Raw genomic sequence first — 21,584 nt, 5'->3', positions numbered from 1 at the left:
TCCTTTCTAGACAGTCTCTTCCCATTCTGTATGTGTGAAACTGATTGTTCCTTCCTAAGTGGAGCACTTTGCATTTGTCTTTATTGAACTTCATCCGGTTTACGTCAGACCATTTCTCCAATTTGTCCAGATCATTTTGAATTTTGACCCTGTCCTCCAAAGCAGTTGCAATCCCTCTCAGTTTCGTATCGTCTGCAAAGTTAATAAGCGTACTTTCTATGCCAACATCTAAGTTGTTGATGAAGATATTGAACAGAGCCGGTCCCAAAATAGACCCCTGCGGAACCCCACTTGTTATACCTTTCCAGCAGCATTGAGAGCCATTAATAACTACTCTCTGAGTACGGTTATCCAGCCATTTATGCACCCACCTTATAGTAGCCCCATCTAAATTGTATTTGCCTAGTTTATCGATAAGGATATCATGCGAGACCGTATCAAATGCCTTACTAAAGTCTAGGTGTACCACATCCACCGCTTCTCCCTTATCCACATGACTCGTTATCCTATCAAAGAAAGCTATCAGATTGGTTTGACACGATTTGTTCTTTACAAATCCATGCTGGCTATTCCCTGTCACCTTACCACCTTCCAAGTGTTTGCAGATGATTTCTTCAATTACTTGCTCCATTATCTTCCCTGGCACAGAAGTTAAACTAACTGGTCTGTAGTTTCCTGGGTTGTTTTTATTTCCCTTTTTATAGATGGGCACTATATTTGCCCTTTTCCAGTCTTCTGGAATCTCTCCCGTCTCCCATGACTTTCCGAAGATAATAGCTAGAGGCTCAGATACCTCCTCTATTAACTCCTTGAGTATTCTAGGATGCATTTCATCAGGCCCTGGTGACTTGCAGGCATCTAACTTTTCTAAGTGATTTTTAACTTGCTCTTTTTTTATCCTATCTTCTAAACCTACCCCCTTCCCATAAGCATTCACTATGTTAGACATTCCTTCAGACTTCTCAGTGAAGACCGAAACAAAGAAGTCATTAAGCATCTCTGCCATTTCCAGGTTTCCTGTTACTGTTTCTACCTCCTCACTGAGCAGTGGGCCTACCCTGTCCTTGGTCTTCCTCTTGCTTCTAATGTATTGATAAAAAGTCTTCTTGTTTCCCTTTATTCCCATAGCTAGTTTGAGCTGATTTTGTGCCTTTGCCTTTCTAATTTTACCCCTGCATTCCTGTGTTGTTTGCCTATATTCATCCTTTGTAATATGACCTAGTTTCCGTTTTTTATATGACTCCTTTTTATTTTGTAGGTCATGCAAGATCTCGTGGTTAAGCCAAGGTGGTCTTTTTCCACATTTTCTATCTTTCCTACCCATTGGAATAGCTTGCTTTTGGGCCCTTAATAGCGTCCCTTTGAAAAACTGCCAACTCTCCTCAGTTGTTTTTCCCCTCAGTCTTGATTCCCATGGGACCTTACCTATCAGCTCTCTGAGCTTACCAAAATCCGCCTTCCTGAAATCCATTGTCTCTATTTTGCTGTACTCCCTTCTACCCTTGCTTAGAATTGCAAACTCTATGATTTCATGATCACTTTCACCCAAGCTTCCCTCTACTTTCAAATTCTCAACGAGTTCCTCCCTATTTGTTAAAATCAAGTCTAGAACAGCTTCCCACCAGTAGCTTTCTCAGCCTTCTGAAATAAAAAGTTGTCTGCAATGCAGTCCAGGAACGTATTGGATAGTCTGTGCCCTGCGGTGTTATTTCCCAACATATATCTGGATAGTTGAAGTCTCCCATCACCACCAAATCTTGGGCTTTGGATGATTTTGCTAGTTGTTTAAAAAAAAGCCTCATCCTCCTCTTCCAACTGGTTAGGTGGCCTGTAGTAGACTCCTAGCACGACATCACCCTTGTTTTTTACCTCGTTTATCCTAACCCAGAGACTCTTAACACTTCTGTCTCCTATGTCCATCTCCACCTTAGTCCAAGTGTGTACATTTTTAATATATAAGGCAACACCTCCTCCCTTTTTCCCCTGTCAATCCTTCCTGAGCAAACTATACCCATCCACACCAACATTCCAATCATGTGTATTATCTCACCAAGTTTCAGTGATGCCAACAATGTCATAGTTGTGCTTATTTATTAGCACTTCCGTTCTTCCTGCTTATTACCCATACTTCTCACATTTGTATATAGGCATCTAAGATACTGGTTTGATCTTGCCTCCCAGTTTTGCCCCGACCCTCCTTTCCCTCTGTCATTATAGCCCACACTCCCTCTTGTTTCCGACCCATCTCCCAGGTCTTCATGTTCCCCACTTACCTGTAGGCTTTGCTCACCTGTCCCCGTCGAACCTAATTTAAAGCCCTCCTCACTAGGTTAGCCAGTCTGTGTGCAAACAGGGTCTTTCCCCTCCTCGAAAGGTGAACGCCATCTCTGCCTAGCAGTCCTTCCTCGAATAGCATCCCGTGGTCGAGGAAGCCAAAGCCCTCCTGGCGACACCATCTTCGCAGCCAGGCATTCACCTCCATGATGCATCTGTCTCTGCCCGGGCTCCTACCTTTGACAGGAAGAATCGAAGAGAATACCACCTGCACTCCAAACTCCTTCACCTGTACTCCCAGAGCCCTGTAGTCACTCTTGATCCGCTCAGTGTCACACCTCGCAGTATCATTTGTGCCCACATGGATGAGTAGCATGGGGTAGTAGTCAGAAGGCCGGATAATCCTCGACAATGCCTCTGTAACATTTCGGATACGGGCCCCCGGCAGGCAGCATACCTCTCAAGATGAAATGTCAGGGCGACAGATGGGCGCCTCCGTCCCCCTCAGCAGAGAGTCTCCGACCACCACTACCCTACATTTCCTATTTTCAGTGGTGGCAGCAGACCTCCCAGCCTTAGAGGTACGAGGCTTCTCCTCCTTTACTGTAGGGGGTGATCCTTCTCTCCTGTTTCAAGAAGAGCATAATGTTTACCTATTACCACAGCAGGAGGGTTCGCAGCAGGGGTGGAGCACTGCCCGCTGCCAGAAGTAACCAGCTGCCAGTGCCCACCCTGAGCCATCTCCTCTTCCACCAGTGGTGTGTCAGCAGTTCTGTGAACTGGGGCAGCTACCTCAGCTGTCTCCACATGGACACATGGATGTTGAATGCATTCCCCTAACATTATTCTCAAGAGCCCAACTGTCACATTAGGTGTTACGGATTTGGGGCTACTTATGAATGCTGAATGTTGGCTTGGTTATTGGGATATTTGCTGTATGAATATATTGGTTTAACTCAGTATGGGGCTGTCCCAAAAAATAGAAAAAAAAGGAAAGAGGCACTTAAGGGAGCCACCTCTCAGCAAACACTTGAGGAGTTAAGGTACATTGCTAAAATGGTTAGCTTTGATGGCAGGAAAAGCCCCATAAAAAGAAAGGAACAAAACGGTAACCAGAGTTTAAAATAGGATACCCTCTCAAGAAAAGGAGACAGTAGTTGTTTGGGGGAACTAGTCAGAGACACGTTTGAACAGGCAGTGTTTGAAGATATTAGGCTTGCCTAGATTGCCATCAGAAGATAGTAAGACTTCAGGTAAGATAGACATGCTTGTAGACTGTTTTATTTAAAAATACATTTAATCTGAAAGCTTTGTTCCTATTGTGCATGTAAACAATACTTTTATTTTAAGAAGACAGTTTTAAGACCAGTGGTCATAGACTCCCTAAGGGAAGAACCGCAGGTGCTTGAGCTCAGTCAGACCTGCAAGGTAAGAATGGTGGCTACGCCGGCCACTGTAGCCTGGGGTCAAGTCTAAGAATAGGAGTCCATCCCAGGTTAGGAGGCTTGACATGTCAGGGAACGCAGAGAGACCACAAAGGGGAGGGAGGTGCAGCTAGCCTGTCACAACCGATGAGCCTTGAACCCAGGTCCACAGAAGCAGCCATACTTCAACTCTCCACTTGGCAGTCTGCTGACAGCTGCTAACCAGGACCCATGAAGCCCAGCCCCAGTTTGAAGCTCTGCTTCTGATGTATTATTGGTGAAGTCCCAAAGTAACCAGTTGGCCTGCTGGCCCTACTTAAGATAGGAACAGGAAGCTGTCTGAACTACTGGGATCCTTTCTGCTCTGTACTGTGTGCCTTGTGCTGCTTGCTCCTGCTCTGCTGGCTTGACTTCCTGGTGTCCTGACTTGTCTTGGCTCATGACCTCTGACATGGTTCTGGTCTCCTGCCTTTGACCCAGCCTAACTTTGGTCACTGACCTGTGGTTCTCAACTCCAGTTTGACTTCTGCTTCTGATGTCCTAGTATGCTGACTCTCAGCTCTTGACTGTGGACTCCAGTTCTGATCAGTAGGTCTGGCTGCCCATGATGTAGCCTTGACATAGCCCTGTAATCATGAGATATAGTAATTAATATGGTAGTGGATGGAATAACTAGGATTGGGCATTTGACTGGTCCAAAAATACCTGGTCAATTGATTGGTCAAATACAGCTCTACTCTGATATAACACTGTCCACGGGAGCCAAAAAATCTTACTGCATTATGAGTGAACTGCGTTATATTGAACTTGCTTTGATCCACCAGAGTATGCAGCGCTGCCTCCCCGGAGCGCTGCTTTACCATGTTATATCCAAATTCTTGTTATATTGGGTCGCGTTATATCGGGTTAGAGGTGTATTGTTAAATATTGTCAAATAATGTCAGAAATGATCAAATATTTTAAAGCACTAATTTATTAGAACAGTAACAAAAAAGAGTAAGACTTTATGGTCTCCAGTAGGCATAGTCTTAGACTGTTAGAAAACCAAGTTAATTAACTCAGTCATTTTAACTCAGAAAAATGTAAAACACAATGAAATGAAGTTCTAAAAATGAAAGAATAATAATTACTTATTTTAATAATGTTAAGTTAGCATTTAAATGTAAACATTCAAGACTGAACAGTTACAAAAGAAGAGAAAAACAAAATTAAAGAAATAAACACATAGCCATTAAAAATAATTTTTAAATGAATTTATGTTAAGTTGGCAGCAGGCAAATTCTCCAAGCAGCTTAATGGTTGTGCATCTAGTCTTTGTTTTAGGAGAGGAGGTTTAATGGCCATGTACCTTCTCTCACTGCCTTCTGAGTTAATTTCAGTAGGTTTGTCTAGTGCAAGGTTCAGCAATCTTTGGCATGCAGCTCGCCAGGGTAAGTACCCTGGCAGGCCGGGCCAGTTTGTTTACCTGTTGTGTCCGCAGGTTCAGCTGATCGTGGCTCCCACTGGCTGTGGTTCGCTGCTCCAGGCCAATGGGGGCTGCGGGAAGCAGTGCGGGCCAAGAGATGTGCTGGCTGCGGTTTCTCGCAGCCCCCATTGGCCAGGAGTGGTGAACTGCGGCCAGAGGGAGCCACGATCGGCCGAACCTGTGGGCATGGCAGGTAAACAAACTGGCCCGGCCCGCCAAGGTGCTTACGCTAGTGATCTGCGTGCCAAAGGTTGCCAACCCATGGTCTAGTCAGTTTAGGTTGGAAGCTCTTCAGGGTAGGGACCGTGTATTTTAACTTGTTTAATGTAATTTGTAAACTGCCATGTACATTGATGGCTTGGTATACGTGTGTGTGTGTATGTGTGTGTGTGTGTGTACACACACACACACAATATGTTGAGCTTCTTGATTGTCTGGAATCTTCTAGATCAACTTTCAGTTAATTCATCTTTTTCCCAACTGGTGACATTAACTTGTAGTAAAGTGAGTGATCAAGACATTTAGATAGGCTTGCTAACAGATGAAACAGCATAATGCAGTCAAAAAGGTAGGCTACTACCTGCGTCAGGGTATTGTTGCTGGAATATTTGGTAATATATGACTTTTGTTAGATAATAGGCAGTCAGTTGACATCATTTGATTGGTCAGTTGACTAGCTTACCAAGCCTAGGAATGTGTCGTTCCATTTCTGGGCAACTGTATGCAGAAAAAATAAGGCCATTATCTGGAGACTTCAGAAGATTGAGATAGAATCCCTCTCTTCACAGCGTGGTGGAATTAAAATGTCTTTGGGCGTGCAGACCTGTGAATTTGGGCTAAAGAGAGGCCATCAGACTCTTTGTAGTACATATATTTGCTTCAAATAGCTCTCTCTGAATATTTAGGCATTTAAAACTTTATTTGTTCCTTTGTTGCTAGGTTCTGTGTATGCTACAGATTATTCAAATGCCAGTTCAACAGGGGTTTTTGATCCCTTTCAGGTATGAATCTATTAACATAACATTGTAGATTGTTCTTTGAGACTGGTTAACTTTTTTAATTTTCTCTGTTATTTCAGATGTGTTGGAGTTCTGTTTTGAGCAAATTATTTTCAATACCGATGTCTATATATCCTCCGGTAGAGGACACGAAGTACGTATGCAGGCAGAATCTTAAACAAAAATGTAACATCTAATAACTAAATTAAATATTGTTGAAAAAAGATCACAAAAATCTCTGCAGACATTTAAAAAGTAATATGTTAAGTGAAGCCAAAAATAATTTAAATTATAAATATTTGTATTTGCACATATTTGTCTGATTCGTAGATCCAAATTGGTATTTTATACCAGAAAAAGGTAAAACAGCTTAATGTTTTCTGTAAATAAAAAAAAATGAGTAACACCTGAATGATGTGTATTGTATCAGGCCAGATGGATACAGGAGAGTGTTAGAAGGCAGATATGTTAGTCCCAGATTAAGTAGATCCCTTTTCCCTGGGTAAGGTAACAGGGGCAGTTCCAGAACAAGTAGGAACTTGGTGGAACCAATTAAGGCAGGCAGGCTAATTAGGATACCTGGAGCCAGTTAAGAAGAAACTGCTAGAATCAGTTAGGACAGGCTGGCTAATCAGGGCACCTGAGTTTAAAAAGAACTTCACTTCAGTTTGTAACATGCATGTGAGGAGCTGGGAACAAGAGGCATTAGGAGCTGAGAGTGGGAAGGTGTATTGCTGGAGGATTGAAGAGTACAAGTATTATCAGACACCAGGAGAAAGGTCCTGTGGTGAGGATAAAGAAGGTGTTGGGAGGAGGCCATGGGGAAGTAGCCCAGGGAGTTGTAGCTGTCACGCAGCTGTTCCAGGAGGCACTTGAGACAGCTGCTGTCCACAGGGCCCTGGGCTGGAACCCGGAGTAGAGGGCGGGCCCGGGTTCCCCCCAAAGGAACTTTATCACAGTACGTTGAGGACTTATTTAAAATTTTATTTTTTAATTTCTCAAAATTGTCAATTCAGTGCAGTGACTTCTTTAATATTTATTTAAGTCACAGCTTTGGTTCAGTTGATGCTGAAATATTTGGGGTGCCTATTCCAATAGTGGCCTTGGTGAGTGAAAATCTTCAATGATTTTTTTTTGTACTTGAGTGAGTAGCATTATTTTATGTAAATATACTTATATGTCTGTGTTTATAATTGTTAATTTATTGTTTATGTCCTGTGTTTTCTGAAATTCCATGACTGCAGAATTGGTTATTAAATTTTGCTCCAAAATCTTTGCTTTCATTTAGAACAAAGGAAATGTTTCTAACCCTTACAGTTGTGAAGCAAGCCGTGCAGAGAGGGAACGTAACCTTGTTGTTAGGCACTGAAGTAGGACTTACGAGATCATGGTGGTATTCTAGGCCAGCTATTTAGGGCCTGATCCTACAATGGGTTCTACCCAGCATAACTCCATTGGGATTCCACATGGGTTCAAAAGGGTCTGAGCTAATGGATTCCCTTGCAGCACTGGGGCTTTAATTTCTCTGTGCCTTAGTTCCCCATACGTAAAGCATGGATAATACTGTACTACAGTAACAAACGCTGTAGAAAACCTATATGTAAATAAAATGTAAAAATGACATCCAACAACTGCTCCATTCATCTCAATGGAATGTAAACACTGAAGCCAGTTTAAATGTCAGCTTTTATAACTGTTTCGCTGATTAGTTGGAGATTTCCTTCTCAAAGTAATTTAATTATCCATTATTGTTGGAGACAGTTGTGGATATAATAAGAGCAATAAGGGTGGTAGCTGGGTGGGGTCAGAGAAATAGGAATTAAAGACTCCAAAACTTCACTGTACCCCTACCCACAAAGGGGAACACAAACCACCACTTCTACCTTCCAGGATTCTTAAAGCCCCTACTGTCCCATTTGCTGGGTGCCAAAACATCAAACCTTCCCTTGAGTGCTTCTACAACCCCTTTGTTATTAATGTTGAGTATTTAAAAAAAGAAGAAAAAAATGAAGTGGCATATTGAAAATTGAGGACTGTATAAAATAAATTGAACAGTATTGAGATTTTGATTGAATTTAATATTAAAATGACTTGGGATATAATGTACTGATGGTGTTATTCATCTTCACATCTGATTTATTTTAAAACCACCATTTTTGAACTTTTACTTGAAGTTGTTGCAGAGGTCCAGTAGGCTGCTTAGTAAGTGGAGAATTGGTTCTGATGGAATCATCTTGTATATAATTTTTATTTAAATGAGAAAACTGAAGTATGAGGTTATGTCTACACTACGAAATTAGGTCGATTTTATAGAAGTCGATTTTTAGAAATAGATTTTATACAGTTGATTGCATATGTCCACACTAAGCGCACTGTGGGTAACTATCCCACATTTCCTGCAGTCTCCACCGCCCATTGGAATTCTGGATTAAGCTCCCAATGCCTGATAGGGCAAAAACATTGTCGCGGGTGGTTTTGGGTACATGTCGTCAGTCATCCCTCACTCCGTGAAAGAAACGTTGGACAAACGTTTCGTGCCTTTTTCCCATGCAGATGCCATACCACGGCAAGCATGGAGCCCGCTCAGCTCAGCTCACCGTCACCGCTGCTGTTGTGTCCTGGGTGCTGTTGTCAGCAGACGGTGCAGTAGGACTGCTAACCATCGTCATCCAGAGCTTCCACTATAACTCCACTCTCCTGCTCTTGTAAATGATCTCAGTCTCAATGACAAGTTTCTACAAGTTGTCAGAAATCTGCGTGGTACTAACCATCGTCATCCACCGCTTCCGCTGCAACTCTGCTCTCCTACAGACGCCATACCATGACAGGCATGGAGTCTGCTCAGCTCACCTTCTGTTGTTGTGAGCATTGTAAACACCTTGTGCATTACCCTGGAATATATGCAGAACCAGCCTAAGAAACACCAGCATGAGGAGGATTTCGATGAGGACATGGGCACAGATGTTCCTGAAAGTATGGGCTGTGGTAATTGGGACATCATGGTGGCATTGGGGCTTGTTGATACAGTGGAACGCCAGTTCTAGGTCAGGCAAACAAGCACAGACTGGTGGGACCGCATAGTGTTGTGGGTATGGGATGAGTCACAGTGGCTGCGAAGCTTTGGCATGCGTAAGGCCACTTTCCTGGAACTCTTGAGAGTAGCTTTCCTCTCACCCTGAAGTGCAGGAATACCAAGATGAGAGCTGCCCCGACAGTTGAGAAGCGAGTGGCGATAGCCTTGTGGGAGCTTGCAATGTCTGATTGCTACCGGTCAGCCGGGAATCAGTTTGGAGCGGGCAAATGTACTGTGGCAGCTGCTGCGATCCAGGTAGCCAATGCAGTCGTTGACATTCTGTTATCAAGGGTAGTGACTCTGGGAAATGTGCAGGTCATACTGGATGGCTTTGCTACAATGGTGTTCCCTAACTGGGTGGGGTGATAGACGGTGTTCCCTAACTGGGTGGGGTGATAGATGGAACGCATATCCCCATCTTGGCACCAGACCACCTTGCCAATCAGTACATAAACCACAAGGGTTACTTCTCAATGGTGCTGCAAACACTGGTTGATCCCATGGGACGTTTCACCGATACCAACGTGGGATGGCCGGGAAAGGTGCATGACACTTGCATCTTTAGGAACTCCGGACTGTTCGAGCAGCTGCAAGAAGGGACTTACTTCCCAGACCAGAAAATTACCACTGGGGATGTTGAAATGCCAATAGTTATCCTTGGGGACCCAGCCTACCCCTTGCTCCCATGGCTTTAGAAGCCTTACACCGGCAGCCTGGACAGTAGTAAGGAGCAGTTCAACTATAGGCTGAGCAAGCGCAGAATGATGGTAGAATGTGCCTTTGGACGTTTAAAGCGTCGCTGGTGCTGTTTGCTGAGTAGGTCAGACCTCAGCGCAACCAACATTCCCATTGTTATTGGTGTGTGCTTCATAATATCTGTGAGAGTAAGGAGGAGACATTTATGGCGGGGCAAGAGGTTGAGGCATATCGCCTGGCATCTGATTGTGAGCAGCCAGACACCAGGGTGATTAGAAGAGCACAGCTAGGCACCCTGCGCATCAGAGAGACTTTGAAAACCGGTTTCATGACTAGCCGGGCTTCGGTGTGATAGCTGTGTCTGTTTCTTCTTGATGCAAACCTGACCCCTTTGTTGATTTTTAATTCCCTGTAAGCCAACCACCCTTCCCCTTTGAAATAAAGTAACTATTGTTTTGAAACCATGCATTCTTCCTTTATTAATTAAAAAAAAAAAAAGAGACAACGGACAAGGTAGCCTGGGTAGGGTGGGGGAGGAGGGAAGGACGAGGCCGCGTTGTTTATTGCCTACACTACAGATCAAACTGCTTGAATGACAGGCTTCTGTTGCGTGGGCCATCCTCTGGAGTGAAATAGCTGGGTGCCTGGAGCCTCCCCCCCTGCATCTGGGTGAGGAGGCTATGGAACATGAGAAGGAGGGTAGGTGGTTATACAGTAGATTCAGTGCGGGTCTGTGCTCTTGTTGGCTTTCCTGCAGCTCCAACACATGCTTCATCATGTCTGTTTGCTCCCTCATTAGCCTCAGCATCGCATCCTGCCTCTGCTCTTCGTGCTTACTCGATTCTTTCCTGGCCTCCGCCACTGAATGCCTCCATGCATTGAGCTGTGCCCTATCAGTGCGGGAGAACTGCATCAGCTCAGAAAACATGTAATCATTAGTGCATTTTTTCACCTTCTAATCTGTGATAATCGCAGAGACGGAGATGATGGGGGAGCATAGAAACATTTGCGCCTGGGGGAAGATAAAAAGAGAGAGTAAAATTGGGCTGGCTTCATACACCTTCACAATATGTGGGAATGTTTTCAAACTGCAGCGCCTTCCTTTCCCAGAGCAAGCAATGTGGGTTGGGTTTCACATTTAAAAGGAGGAGCTGCAGTATTTGGGTAGATGTGCAGCACACACCTACCCCCACCTCACCACATGGCTATTCTCTGAAATGATTCCTTAGCCCCTCCCCCTGCCACATGGCTATTCTCTGGAATGATCCCTTCTCCCCTCCCTGTCTCGTGGCCATTCTCCGGGATGATCACTTTTAGCCAAGCACATACAGCCCAGCATGAAACGGGGTCCTTTTACTGTTCCCTTACAAAAATTCCCCTATTTCAACCAGGTGACCATGAACGCTATTGCTTTTAAACCCTGTACTATAGTTACAAATGTGCACTCACCAGAGGTGCCTTCTCCAGCTTCGGGGTCGGGGATCCCGCCTTGGGATGGTATTGGCTCCAGGGTGATGAAAAGTTCCTGGCTGCCAGGAGAACGGATTCACCACTTGCCTGCTGCGCATTCTTCTCCTCCTTCTCTTCCTCATCCACAAAATCCTCCTCTGTGTTCTGTGAGATTCCACCCTTGCAGCTGTCTATGGACAGTGGTGGGATAGTGGTAGGGTCCCCCCCTAGAATGGCATGCAACTGTTCATAGAAGCGGCATGTGTGGGGCTCTGACCCGGAGTGACTGTTTGATTTCTTTGTATTTTGGTAGGCTTGCCTGAGCTCCTTAACTTTAACATGACACTGCTGTGTGTCCCTGGTGTAGCCTCTGTCCAACATGCTCTGTGAGATTTTGGCAAATTTATTTGCATTTCTTTTTTTGGATTGGAGTTCTGCCTGCACAGATTCTTCTCTCCATACAGCAATCCGATCCAGAGTCTCCCTTTCGGAGCGTGTTTGCAGTTCTGGGACTGCATGGTCATCTGTGCTGCTGAGTGCTGCTGGGCTTGCCACGCTAACCAAACAGGAAATGAAATTCACAAGTTCTCAGAGCTTTTCCTGTGTACTGGCTAGTGCATCAGAGTTCAAAGCGCTGTCCAGAGCGGTCACAATGGAGCACTCTGGGATAGGTCCTGGAGGCCAATACCATCGATTTGTGTCTGCACTACCCCAAAGTTGACCCAGCAAGGTTGATTTTAGTGCTACTCCCCTCGCCGAGGAGGAGTACATAAGACTGTTTTAAGAGCCCTTTAGGCCAATGGAACGGGGTTGGTTGTGTGGACCTAAATCGATCTAATGTGGCTAAATTTGACCTAACCCTGTTGTGTAGACTAGGCCATAAAAAAAAAATGGAGGCAGGAAGCAATATTTCAAAAACTAGAGTGGTTGTTGTGGCATAAAATAATTGCAAGTTGCCTAGAGTAGCCTGGAATTTAGAGATTTCTCCACTGTATTAAAAACGTACATTCAAAAAGCTTTGTAACCAAACATAGCCACCCTCATGCTATGGGTCTAATTTTCCCAGCCAGGGGAGATTGCTTGGAAGAGGATAAGTTGTTGTTTATAATTTATGTAGGATAAAGGATAATTATTTAGATATGCTGCGTAGAACAGGGAGCCTTGCCCATTAGTAGGGCCCTGCCAAATTCATGGCCATGAAAAATGCATTATGGACCGTGAAATCTGGTCTCCCCCTGTGAAATGTGGTCTTTTGTGTGCTGCTTTCACCCTATACTATACAGATTTCACAGGGGAGACCAGCATTTCTCAAACTGGGGGTTTGTGGCCCGACAGGAAGATACAGTCGGGTCACGAGGTTATTTTAGGGTGGTCATGTTATTGCGATCCTTACATCTATGCTGCCTTCAGAGCTAGGTGGCTGCAGAGCAGCAGCTGTTGGCTGGGCACCTAGTTCTGAAGGCAGTATCCTGCCACCAGCAGAACAGAAGGGTAGCAATACCACACCATCCCACCCTTACTTCTGCCCTGCTGCCTTCAGAGGTGGGTGGCCGGAGAGTGGTGGCTGCTGACTGAGGGCCCAGCTCTCCAGGCAGCAGCACAGAAGTAAGGGTGGCAATACAATACCATGTCATCTTTACTTCTGTGCTGCTGCTTACAGCAGCTCTGCCTTCAGAGCTGGGCTCCTGGCCAGTAGCCACCGCTCCCCAGCTGCCCAGTTCTGAAGGCAGTGCCGCCACCAGCAGCAGTGCAGAAGTAAGGATAGCCATACTGCACCCCCCACTACAATAACCTTGCGATTCTGACCCTCTCACTAATTCGTTTTGGGTCAGGAGGACTCCTACAATTATTTCAGATTTAAATAGCTGAAATAATGTAATTTACTATTTTTTAAATCCTATGCCCGTGAAATTGACCAAAATGGACCATGAATTTGATAGGGCCCTATCCATTAGCTTCTCAGAAAGTTTAGAACTAGCTTATTCTTTATACCAGTTCCTAACAGATATAGATAAGCAATATTTTATTTAAGTACACACTTACCATGTGATGTGTACCAGCCATTGTCTGAGTAGTACCTTATTCTGCTAATAGTACTACTGAAATCAACAGTGTGAGCAAAGATGGCAGAATCTGGTCCATTAAGATTAACATAAACAGAAGAAGAGACTTGAAAATCAAAAAGGCCATGGATAAAAAAATTTGTATTCTATTATTTGTTTCAGAAAGGGAAATGTGCGTTCTAAAGTGTGAAATATCTGTATTGGGAGATGAGGGAAATGCTGTGCTTCAAAATTTAGTCGCTGTTAGTAATTTGTATGTTTGTTTGCACTGTAGGTAGCTGACCAGCAGGCAGCCATGTTTGGAGAATGCTGCTTTCATGAAGGAGATGTTAAACTTACCATGGGAACGGGGATCTTTTGGGACGTTAACACTGGGAACCATCTTCATACACCTAGCTCAGGTAAGTTTTGTCATTTAAACATGTTGTATGGTTTTTTACCTGTTTTTTAATGGTGACTGCAAAAGAGATAAAATTAGGTTTTCTGTCCATTTTGTGCTGCTTTTGGATGTATAAATAAGGAATGAAAGGCATTTTCTTCTTCGAGTAGTGTCCCTATGGGTGCTCCACTCTAGGTGTCCTTGCACCCACTGCACCTTCAGTCAGAGATTTCTCATAGCAGTATCTGTTCAGCCCACACATGCATGTTACTTTGTCTTGTGCACCATGCTGTTGCTATATAGCACTGCATGGCTGACTATCCTCACTTTCTTCTCAACCACCTCAGCTTGAGATGGATCCTTAGCTAGTTGTCCAAGTTGAGTTTTGCCCCCACTGTGTTCTCTTAGCTTTTGTAGTTACTTTATTGTAGTAGTTAGTACTTAGTAATAGTTGTATTAGTTGGTTTTTTTTAAACAAAAAGGAACAAGCTTTTAGATATATAGCTCTTTAGATATTTCCTTTTCTCCACCAAGGTTTTGCCCTTTCCAAGGGTATCCCCATTTTCCTGGATTCAAGCATTGCCTGTTGTGCCATGTGGAATACAGATGAGCGATGGATATTCCCACTGCATCCCTTGTCTTGGGGGAAACATGTATTTCCCAAAAGTGCAACTTCTGTCTGGCATTAAAATCTAGAGACAGAAAGAACAGGGAAATAAAATTTCAACTCCTTACAATGGAGAGCTTGCGTCCAGCCTCTGATGCAGGCCAGGAGTGCTCCCCTATATACCAGTCTCTGAGTAAGTCAGCTGCCTCTTCTGTCTCTGAGCCACACTCCTCAAGGGCATCTAACGGGAAGATCAAGATTCTTCTTAAGATTCTTCTCAAGTCTTCCAAAGACAGTACCCTGAGTTCTCCAAAGAAGTCTAAGTCATCAGCTCCCATTGGTCTCCAGCATGGTACGCACAAGGCTGCTGGGTCCTTAGGCACTGAGAGCTCTGCTAAGCGTATAGACCCTAAAATACTGGGCTCTGAGAGACAATCGGTACCCACAGGAGACCATGGCATCAAGAAGAGCTCTGAAGTGGTACTGAAAAAGACAGCTTGAGATCTGTCTGGATTCCCTCACAGAGTGTTTGAAACTCAGGGTGCCATCACCTCCTTTGGCTACTGTTACTGTAGCTCATGCCCATGGTACTGACAGATCTCTGGACTCACCTGTCTGGTACATATGCTAGTACTTTGCACTTCTCCAGTACCAAGAGCCTCTAGTGCTTCTTCGAAGAACCAGCAGCCTTGTGGGTACCATGTGCGGTGTGTGGTTTAAGGTTGGCAGGTTGTCTGTGGGCGAGGACTGGCCTGCCTCCCAAGGTCTGTGAAAGTGAGGGATCATTGTCCAGGATGGGTTGTAAATCACTGATGATGTGTTGGATGTGATGATGTGTTGAAGAGGGTTAAGCTGGTAGGTGATGGCCAGTGGAGTTCTGTTGGTTTCTTTCTTGGGCTTGTCTTGCAGCAGGAGGCTTCTGGGTACACGTCTGGCTCTGTTGACTTGTTTCCTTATTTCCTCGTGTGGGTATCTTAGTTTTGAGAATGCTTGGTGAAGATCTTGTAGGCGTTGGTCTCTGTCTGAGGGGTTGGAGCAAATGCGGTTGTACCTCAGCGCTTGGCTGTAGACCAGGGGTAGGCAACCTTATGGCATGGGTGCCGAAGGCTGCACGCAAGCTGATTTTCAGTGGCACTCACACTGCCTGGGTCTTGGCCACTGGTCCGGGGGGCTCTGTATTTTAATTTAATTTTAAATGAAGCTTCTTATACATTTTAAAAACCTTAGTTACTTTATGTACAACAATAGTTTAGTTTAGTTATATATCATAGACTTATAGAAAGAGACCTTCTAAAAAAGTTAAAATGTATTACTGGCGCACAAAACCTTAAATTAGAGTGAATAAATGAAGACTTGGCACACCACTTCTGAAAGGTTGCCGACCCCTGCTGTAGACAATGGATCGTGTGGTGTGCCTGGGATGGAAGCTGGAGGCATGAAGATAGGCTTAGCGGTCAGGGTGATTTTGGTATAGGGTGGTGGTAATATGACCATCACTTATTTGTACCGTGGCGTCTCAGAAGTGGACCTCCTGTGTAGATTGGTCCAGGCTGAGGTTGATGGTGGGGTGGAAGCTGTTGAAATCATGGTGGAATTCTTCCAGAGTCTCCTTCCCATGGGTTCAGATGATGAAGATGTCATCAACGTAGTGTCGGTAGAGAAGGGGCATGAGTGGATGAGAGCTGAGGCAGCGTTGTTCCAGGTCAGCCACAAAAGTGTTGGCATATTGTGGTGCCATGCGGCTTCCCATAGCGGTGCCACTGGTCTGGAGGTATATATTGTCACCAAATTTGAAATAGTTCTGCGTGAGGATAAAGTCACAGAGCTCAGCAACCAGTTGTGCTGTGTCATAGAATAATAGACTATCAGGGTTGGAAGAGACCTCAGGAGGTCATCTAGTCTAACTCCCTGCTCAAAGCAGGACCAATTCCAGACTAAATCATACCAGCCAGGGCTTTGTCCAGCCTGACCTTAAAAACCTCTAAGGAAGGAGATTCCACCACTTCCCTAGGTAACCCACTCCAGTGGTTCACCACTCTGAGTGAAAAAGTTTTTCCTAATATCCAACTTAAACCTCCCCCACTGCAACTTGAGACCATTACTCCTTGTTCTGTCATCAGGTACCACTGAGAACAGTCTAGATCCATCCTCTTTGGAACCCCCTTTCAGGTAGTTGAAAGCAGCTATCAAATCCCCCCCTCATTCTTCTCTTCTGCAGACTGAACAATCTCAGTTTCCTCAGCCTCTCCTCATAAGTCATGTGTAATCATTTTTGTTGCCCTCCGCTGGACTCGTTACAATTTTTCAACATCCTTCTTGTAGTGTGGGCCCAAAACTGGACATAGTACTCCAAATGAGGTCTCACCAACGTCAAATACAGGGGAATGATCACTTCGCCCAAAATGCCGTTAACCTTCTTGGCAACAAGGGCACACTGTTGATTCATATCCAGCTTCTCGTCCACAGTAACCTCTAGGTCCTTTTCTGCAGAACTGCTTCCTAGCCATTCGGTCTCTAGTCTGTAACAGTGAATGGGATTCTTCTATCCTAAGTGCAGGACTCTGCCCTTATCCTTGTTGAACCTCATCAGGTTTCTTTTGGCCCAATCCTCTAATTTGTCTAGGTCTTGGTTTAGGTCTAGGTCCCTCTGTATCCTATCCGTACCCTCCAGCGTATCTACCACTCCTCCAAGTTTAGTGTCATCTGCAAACTTGCTGAGAGTGCAATCCACATCATCCTCCAGATCATTAATGAAGAGATTGAACAAAATCAGCCCCAGGACCGACCCTTGGGGCGCTCCACTTGAAACCGGCTGCCAACTAGACATGGAACCGTTGATCACTACCCATTGAGCCCGATGATCTAGCCAGCTTTCTATCCACCTTATAGTCCAATCATCCAGCCCATACTTCTTTAACTTGCTGGCAAGAATACTGTCATCATCAGGGATACTGTTCGTGACAGCTTGTATTCCATCTGTGTGTGGGATGTTTGTGTAGAGAGCCTCCACATCCATGGCGGCTAGGATGGTGTTTTCTAGAAGATCACCAATGCATTGTAGTTTTCTCAGGAAATCATTGATGTCACGGAGATAGCTGGGAGTGCTGTGGTGTAGGGTCTTAAAGAGTCCATTTTAGTTATAGATGTGTCAGTCTTGCTTCTGAAAGAAGCTGAATTAGGGGAATAGAGGCTTAAGGCATTGCTGATCAAAGATGATTGAGTGTGCTTAATTTTTATTGTACCCACCAAGGAGAAGCTTGACTAGCAGAGATAAAAAGATGAAAATGAGACTGATGAAGTTTCTAAACTAATGCTTGTATATTCCTCCTTCAGTGAAAATCAGCTGCAGAGGCTTGTCATAGAAGAGGTCTCTCAATTTAACTTGCAGTGCTGAGTCAATGGTATATTGGATGAAGGGGTTGATGATCCCTGTTGTGAGTCATCAAGAAAGTATTTCCTAAACTGGGTTTGAAATTAATCTCTCAGATGTTGATTTATGAGTTTATTGTCATTCTCAATTTGCTAGTCCCTTCTTTTGAAGAAGTCTGAAATAAGAAATGGTGACTCCCAAGTTTCCCCTTGGTATTCAGGAAGACCAGTTTTTTCAAATATTTTGATGAATGGTTCTACTTTTATTTATACTGTGCATGGACAGAACATTCATATTCTGTCCCAAGAGAGGAATCGTTCAGCTCAACTAAGCATCCAGAAATGTCAGCAAAATATGTTGTTTGCCATCTTCCATGAATTACTGAATCCCATCAGCAAGGGGAGATTGTCAATAATTCTGAACCCCTGCTCTTAATTTGAAAAGCTGAGTGGTGCTTTATTTCCTAAGAATTGCCTCACTTCTGTGTGAAATTGTTGCTGGTGAAAAAAGCATGTCATTAGAGGAGTGCAAAAATTAAAAAATTCACTGGATGATCTTTGATGACGTTCACTACTTAGCAGCTTCATGAAACATCTGATGAAGATTTTCAGACACCTTAATAGCTGGAGCTTGGCTATATGTGAAATAGTGAAATCATTAGGTGCAGAGTTTTGGATTTATGTGATTAGGATGCAATTGTCACCTGTTGTTGGATTGGCTGCATTTGTGCAGATTATAATGTTATAGAAGTGATTTGTAATAATTCCCACTCCATGTGCAGATCTTTGACTGTCCCCTGAGTTGTCTCAAATACTTCACCTGATATGTGTTCTGGCACAGCTTTACAGAAGAGTGTCTTTTTCAATTTAACAGTCACTCAGCCACCTCACAGAGTAAAAGCTATGCAATATCAGAGACACCAGGTGAGTTGCTAAGTAGACATATTCCCTCAATTTTGAAAGTAGCTGCTCTCTGACATCCTCAGTTGTGTCACTAATAAAGTATGAAACAGTGTAGTTTGACAAAGTCACTGTTTGCAGTTTGGTGATTGCTTGAAGACCTTTAACATTTGAAACCATGTCTCTTGGAAAGTGTAGCAGAGTGATGACCTGCTCCAGCCCTGACAGGGTTGGAGCCAGCCCTGGGAGAGGGCTGGCACAGCCCAGGCTGAGTGGGGAAACAGCCACAGCTGTGGCCACACCCCAAATGGACTCTGCTGGCCTGTATAAAGAGGCTGCGAGCCAGGAGCTCAGCTGTCTCCCTCTGGCTGTAGAGGAAGATGGGCCTGGCTGCAGGGAGCTAAGACAGGGTACCTGAGTGAAGCAGGGCTAGGGAAAGGCAGAGGAGCCGGGGAGCTCCAGGCTGTGGTCTAGCAGAAGGCAAATAGGTACTGGGGGTTGCAGAGGCCAGCCCAGGGGTGAATCCAAACCTCTACACATGATGGAGAATGTGGGCATGAGCAGTCCACACCTAACACAAGGGGAAGAACGAGGACTAGGCAGATTGTGCCACATTGCAATACTGAGAGACTGAGGCGAGATGGTGGAGAAAAGAGACTTGTACTGGAGGGCCTGGGTGGCCCGTCTTGCTGAGCAGCACAGAGAGGTGCTCTGGCTGCTGTGGGGGTGGGCACCCAGACCGTATAGGAGACCAGGCGCCCAAGGCGGGAGGCTGGGGCCTGGGGCTAGGAACTGTTTCACCTGTCGGCGAAAGGGCCACTTCAGGTGGGAGTGTCCTTACTGGGTAGAGGCAGGGAGGCCCCACCCAGACAAGGCTCTCCTTGTAAAAGTAACAGGGGGGCCCCCAGCTTGTTGTGTCTGTGGGAAGTTGGGACATCTCTCAAGGCCCGGGCCAGCCCAGAGGGAACGGCTAGGGCCCAAACAGGCTGTGATAGGGCTGTGGCAAGGGGAAGGTGCTGAGGGTGCTTTCACTGCCACACCAAGGGCCACATAAAGAGGGATTGCCCCCTGAGGCAGAAATGGAGAGTGCCTGAGATAAGGCTGAGTCTGAGACCAGTCCCAGGGAAGGGGTGGTGAAGCCTGAGGCCCTTAAGGACAAAGGGGCTGGGGCAGAGAGGCCCCACCTTAAAAAGGGAACCCACATAGGGCCAGGAGGGCCAATGTGGGAACCGAACAGAAGTGGGAACCCACGTAGGACCAAGGAGGTCTACGGTGGGGACTCAGATGCTAGAGGTAGGAAGCAGGTTGCTCCAGACGGTGGAGGGCCTGCTGGAGGAAAAGGATTCCCTGAGGGCCCAACTGAGAGGGAAGTTGGGGCTATAGGGATCACCTTCTCCCCCCCTCCCCCCCCGTAGATTCTTAAGGGGGAGGGTGTGTAGCAGAGTGATGACCTGCTCCAGCCCTGATGGGGTTGGAGCCAGCCCTGGAAGAGGGCTGGCAGGCTGGGAGAACAGCCCAGGCTCAGTGGGGAAATGGCCGCAGCTGTGGCTACGCCCCAAATAGACTCAGCTGGCCTGTATAAAGGGGCTGTGAGCCAGAAGCTCAGCAGTCTCCCTCTGGCTGTAGAGGAAGATGGGCCTGGCTGCAGGGAGCTAGAGACAGGGTACCTGAGTGAAGCAGGGCTGGGGAAAGGCAGAGGAGCCGGGAAGCTCCAGCCTGGAAAGCCCCAGGCTGTGGCCTAGCAGAAGGCAAATAGGTACTGCAGGTTGCAGAGGGCAGCCCAGGGGTGAGTCCAGACCTCTACAGAAAGGAAAAAATGAGAGTCTGTGTAATGGTTCGTGCATTATACTTTGCACAGTTTGTATAGCTATCAAATGAGAGGCATGTGTTGACATTACCAGTTTAAGTATTCAAGACTTGTTAATGTTTTTTCAAGGCTTTAAGCTTTCTCTGAAAACAAAAAAACCCCTCAGGTTTATCTTCATTCATGTATGATTAGTTTACAAATGTCACAACAGCTTTGAAGGCTTCATACTTTCAGCAGGCAGCACTTGGAAACACATTATAGTTTCAAATGAACTGATGTAAACCCATGTCATATTTGCCCTTGTATTTCTGCATTTTCTTTGTTCTTTTTGAGCTGTTATTAGCACAACTGTGTCCTTCTCACACAGTGACCCATCTTTCCTGAATCACTCCTTAGCTAGAAATGAACTCCAACACAGACTGAATTATCATGTTGTAGGTGCATAAATACATGCTGTTTGTTTTATACACTTACACATACTTTAAAATGGGATTTTTATTGTTTTGTATAAGGCAAATCACACAGTACAGTGCCACATTTGGCTTGCAAGAGCCATTGTGGGCACAGGGAGGCCAAATTATGAAAAGCAACAAAGAGTCCTGTGGCACCTTATAGACTAACAGACATATTGAAGCATAAGCTTTTGTGGGTGAATACCCACTTTGTCTGACGTATGTGGGTATTCACCCACGAAAGCTTATGCTCCAATATGTCTGTTAGTCTATAAGGTGCCACAGGACTCTTTGTTGCTTTTTACAGATTTGGACTAACATGGCTACCCCTCTGATACTCAAATTATGAAACTTTCTCTTACATAGAATCATATATTGAAAAATTAATTTTCAGAATTTTTTTTTTCACTCTGAGTACCTTCAGCGAATGAGACCGTTTGCTTGTTTTTTTTCTCAGTTGGGACTGCTATTTTATGTTTCAGTATCTCTGTATATTTCTTGCTTGGAGGCTCAAGCCTTCTGATTTATATATTAGGATTCAGAATATTCAGATCCCTTTAGAAATCATTGTGTTAAAGTAACTTCTGTAATTAAAGAAAAGCATGCGTACATATTAAATAGCTTTAAC

The 21,584-nt window shown here is 44.9% G+C and overlaps 1 protein-coding gene across 5 annotated transcripts in view; it reads left to right on the top strand.

Annotated features, from left to right (window-relative positions):
• The window catches only part of GK5 (glycerol kinase 5), a 105,562-nt gene that overhangs the window by 39,418 nt on the left and 44,560 nt on the right, over window positions 1–21,584 (top strand). For all 5 annotated transcript variants that reach the window (XR_007776030.1, XM_050965975.1, XM_050965974.1 and 2 more), the window contains 4 exons: window positions 6,103–6,164; window positions 6,242–6,315; window positions 7,207–7,267; window positions 13,717–13,843. Coding sequence is in view for 4 of the 5 variants with exons in the window: in XM_050965975.1 (XP_050821932.1) it covers window positions 6,103–6,164; window positions 6,242–6,315; window positions 7,207–7,267; window positions 13,717–13,843 (324 nt within the window). In the remaining variant the exon portion in view is untranslated. The remainder of the gene's footprint in view (window positions 1–6,102; window positions 6,165–6,241; window positions 6,316–7,206; window positions 7,268–13,716; window positions 13,844–21,584) is intronic.

This window comes from Gopherus flavomarginatus, chromosome 8, assembly GCF_025201925.1.
Source record: "Gopherus flavomarginatus isolate rGopFla2 chromosome 8, rGopFla2.mat.asm, whole genome shotgun sequence".
NCBI classification, from domain to species: domain Eukaryota; kingdom Metazoa; phylum Chordata; order Testudines; family Testudinidae; genus Gopherus; species Gopherus flavomarginatus.
Note: the sequence above shows the minus strand (reverse complement) of the source record. Positions and strands in the feature narration are given on the sequence as shown.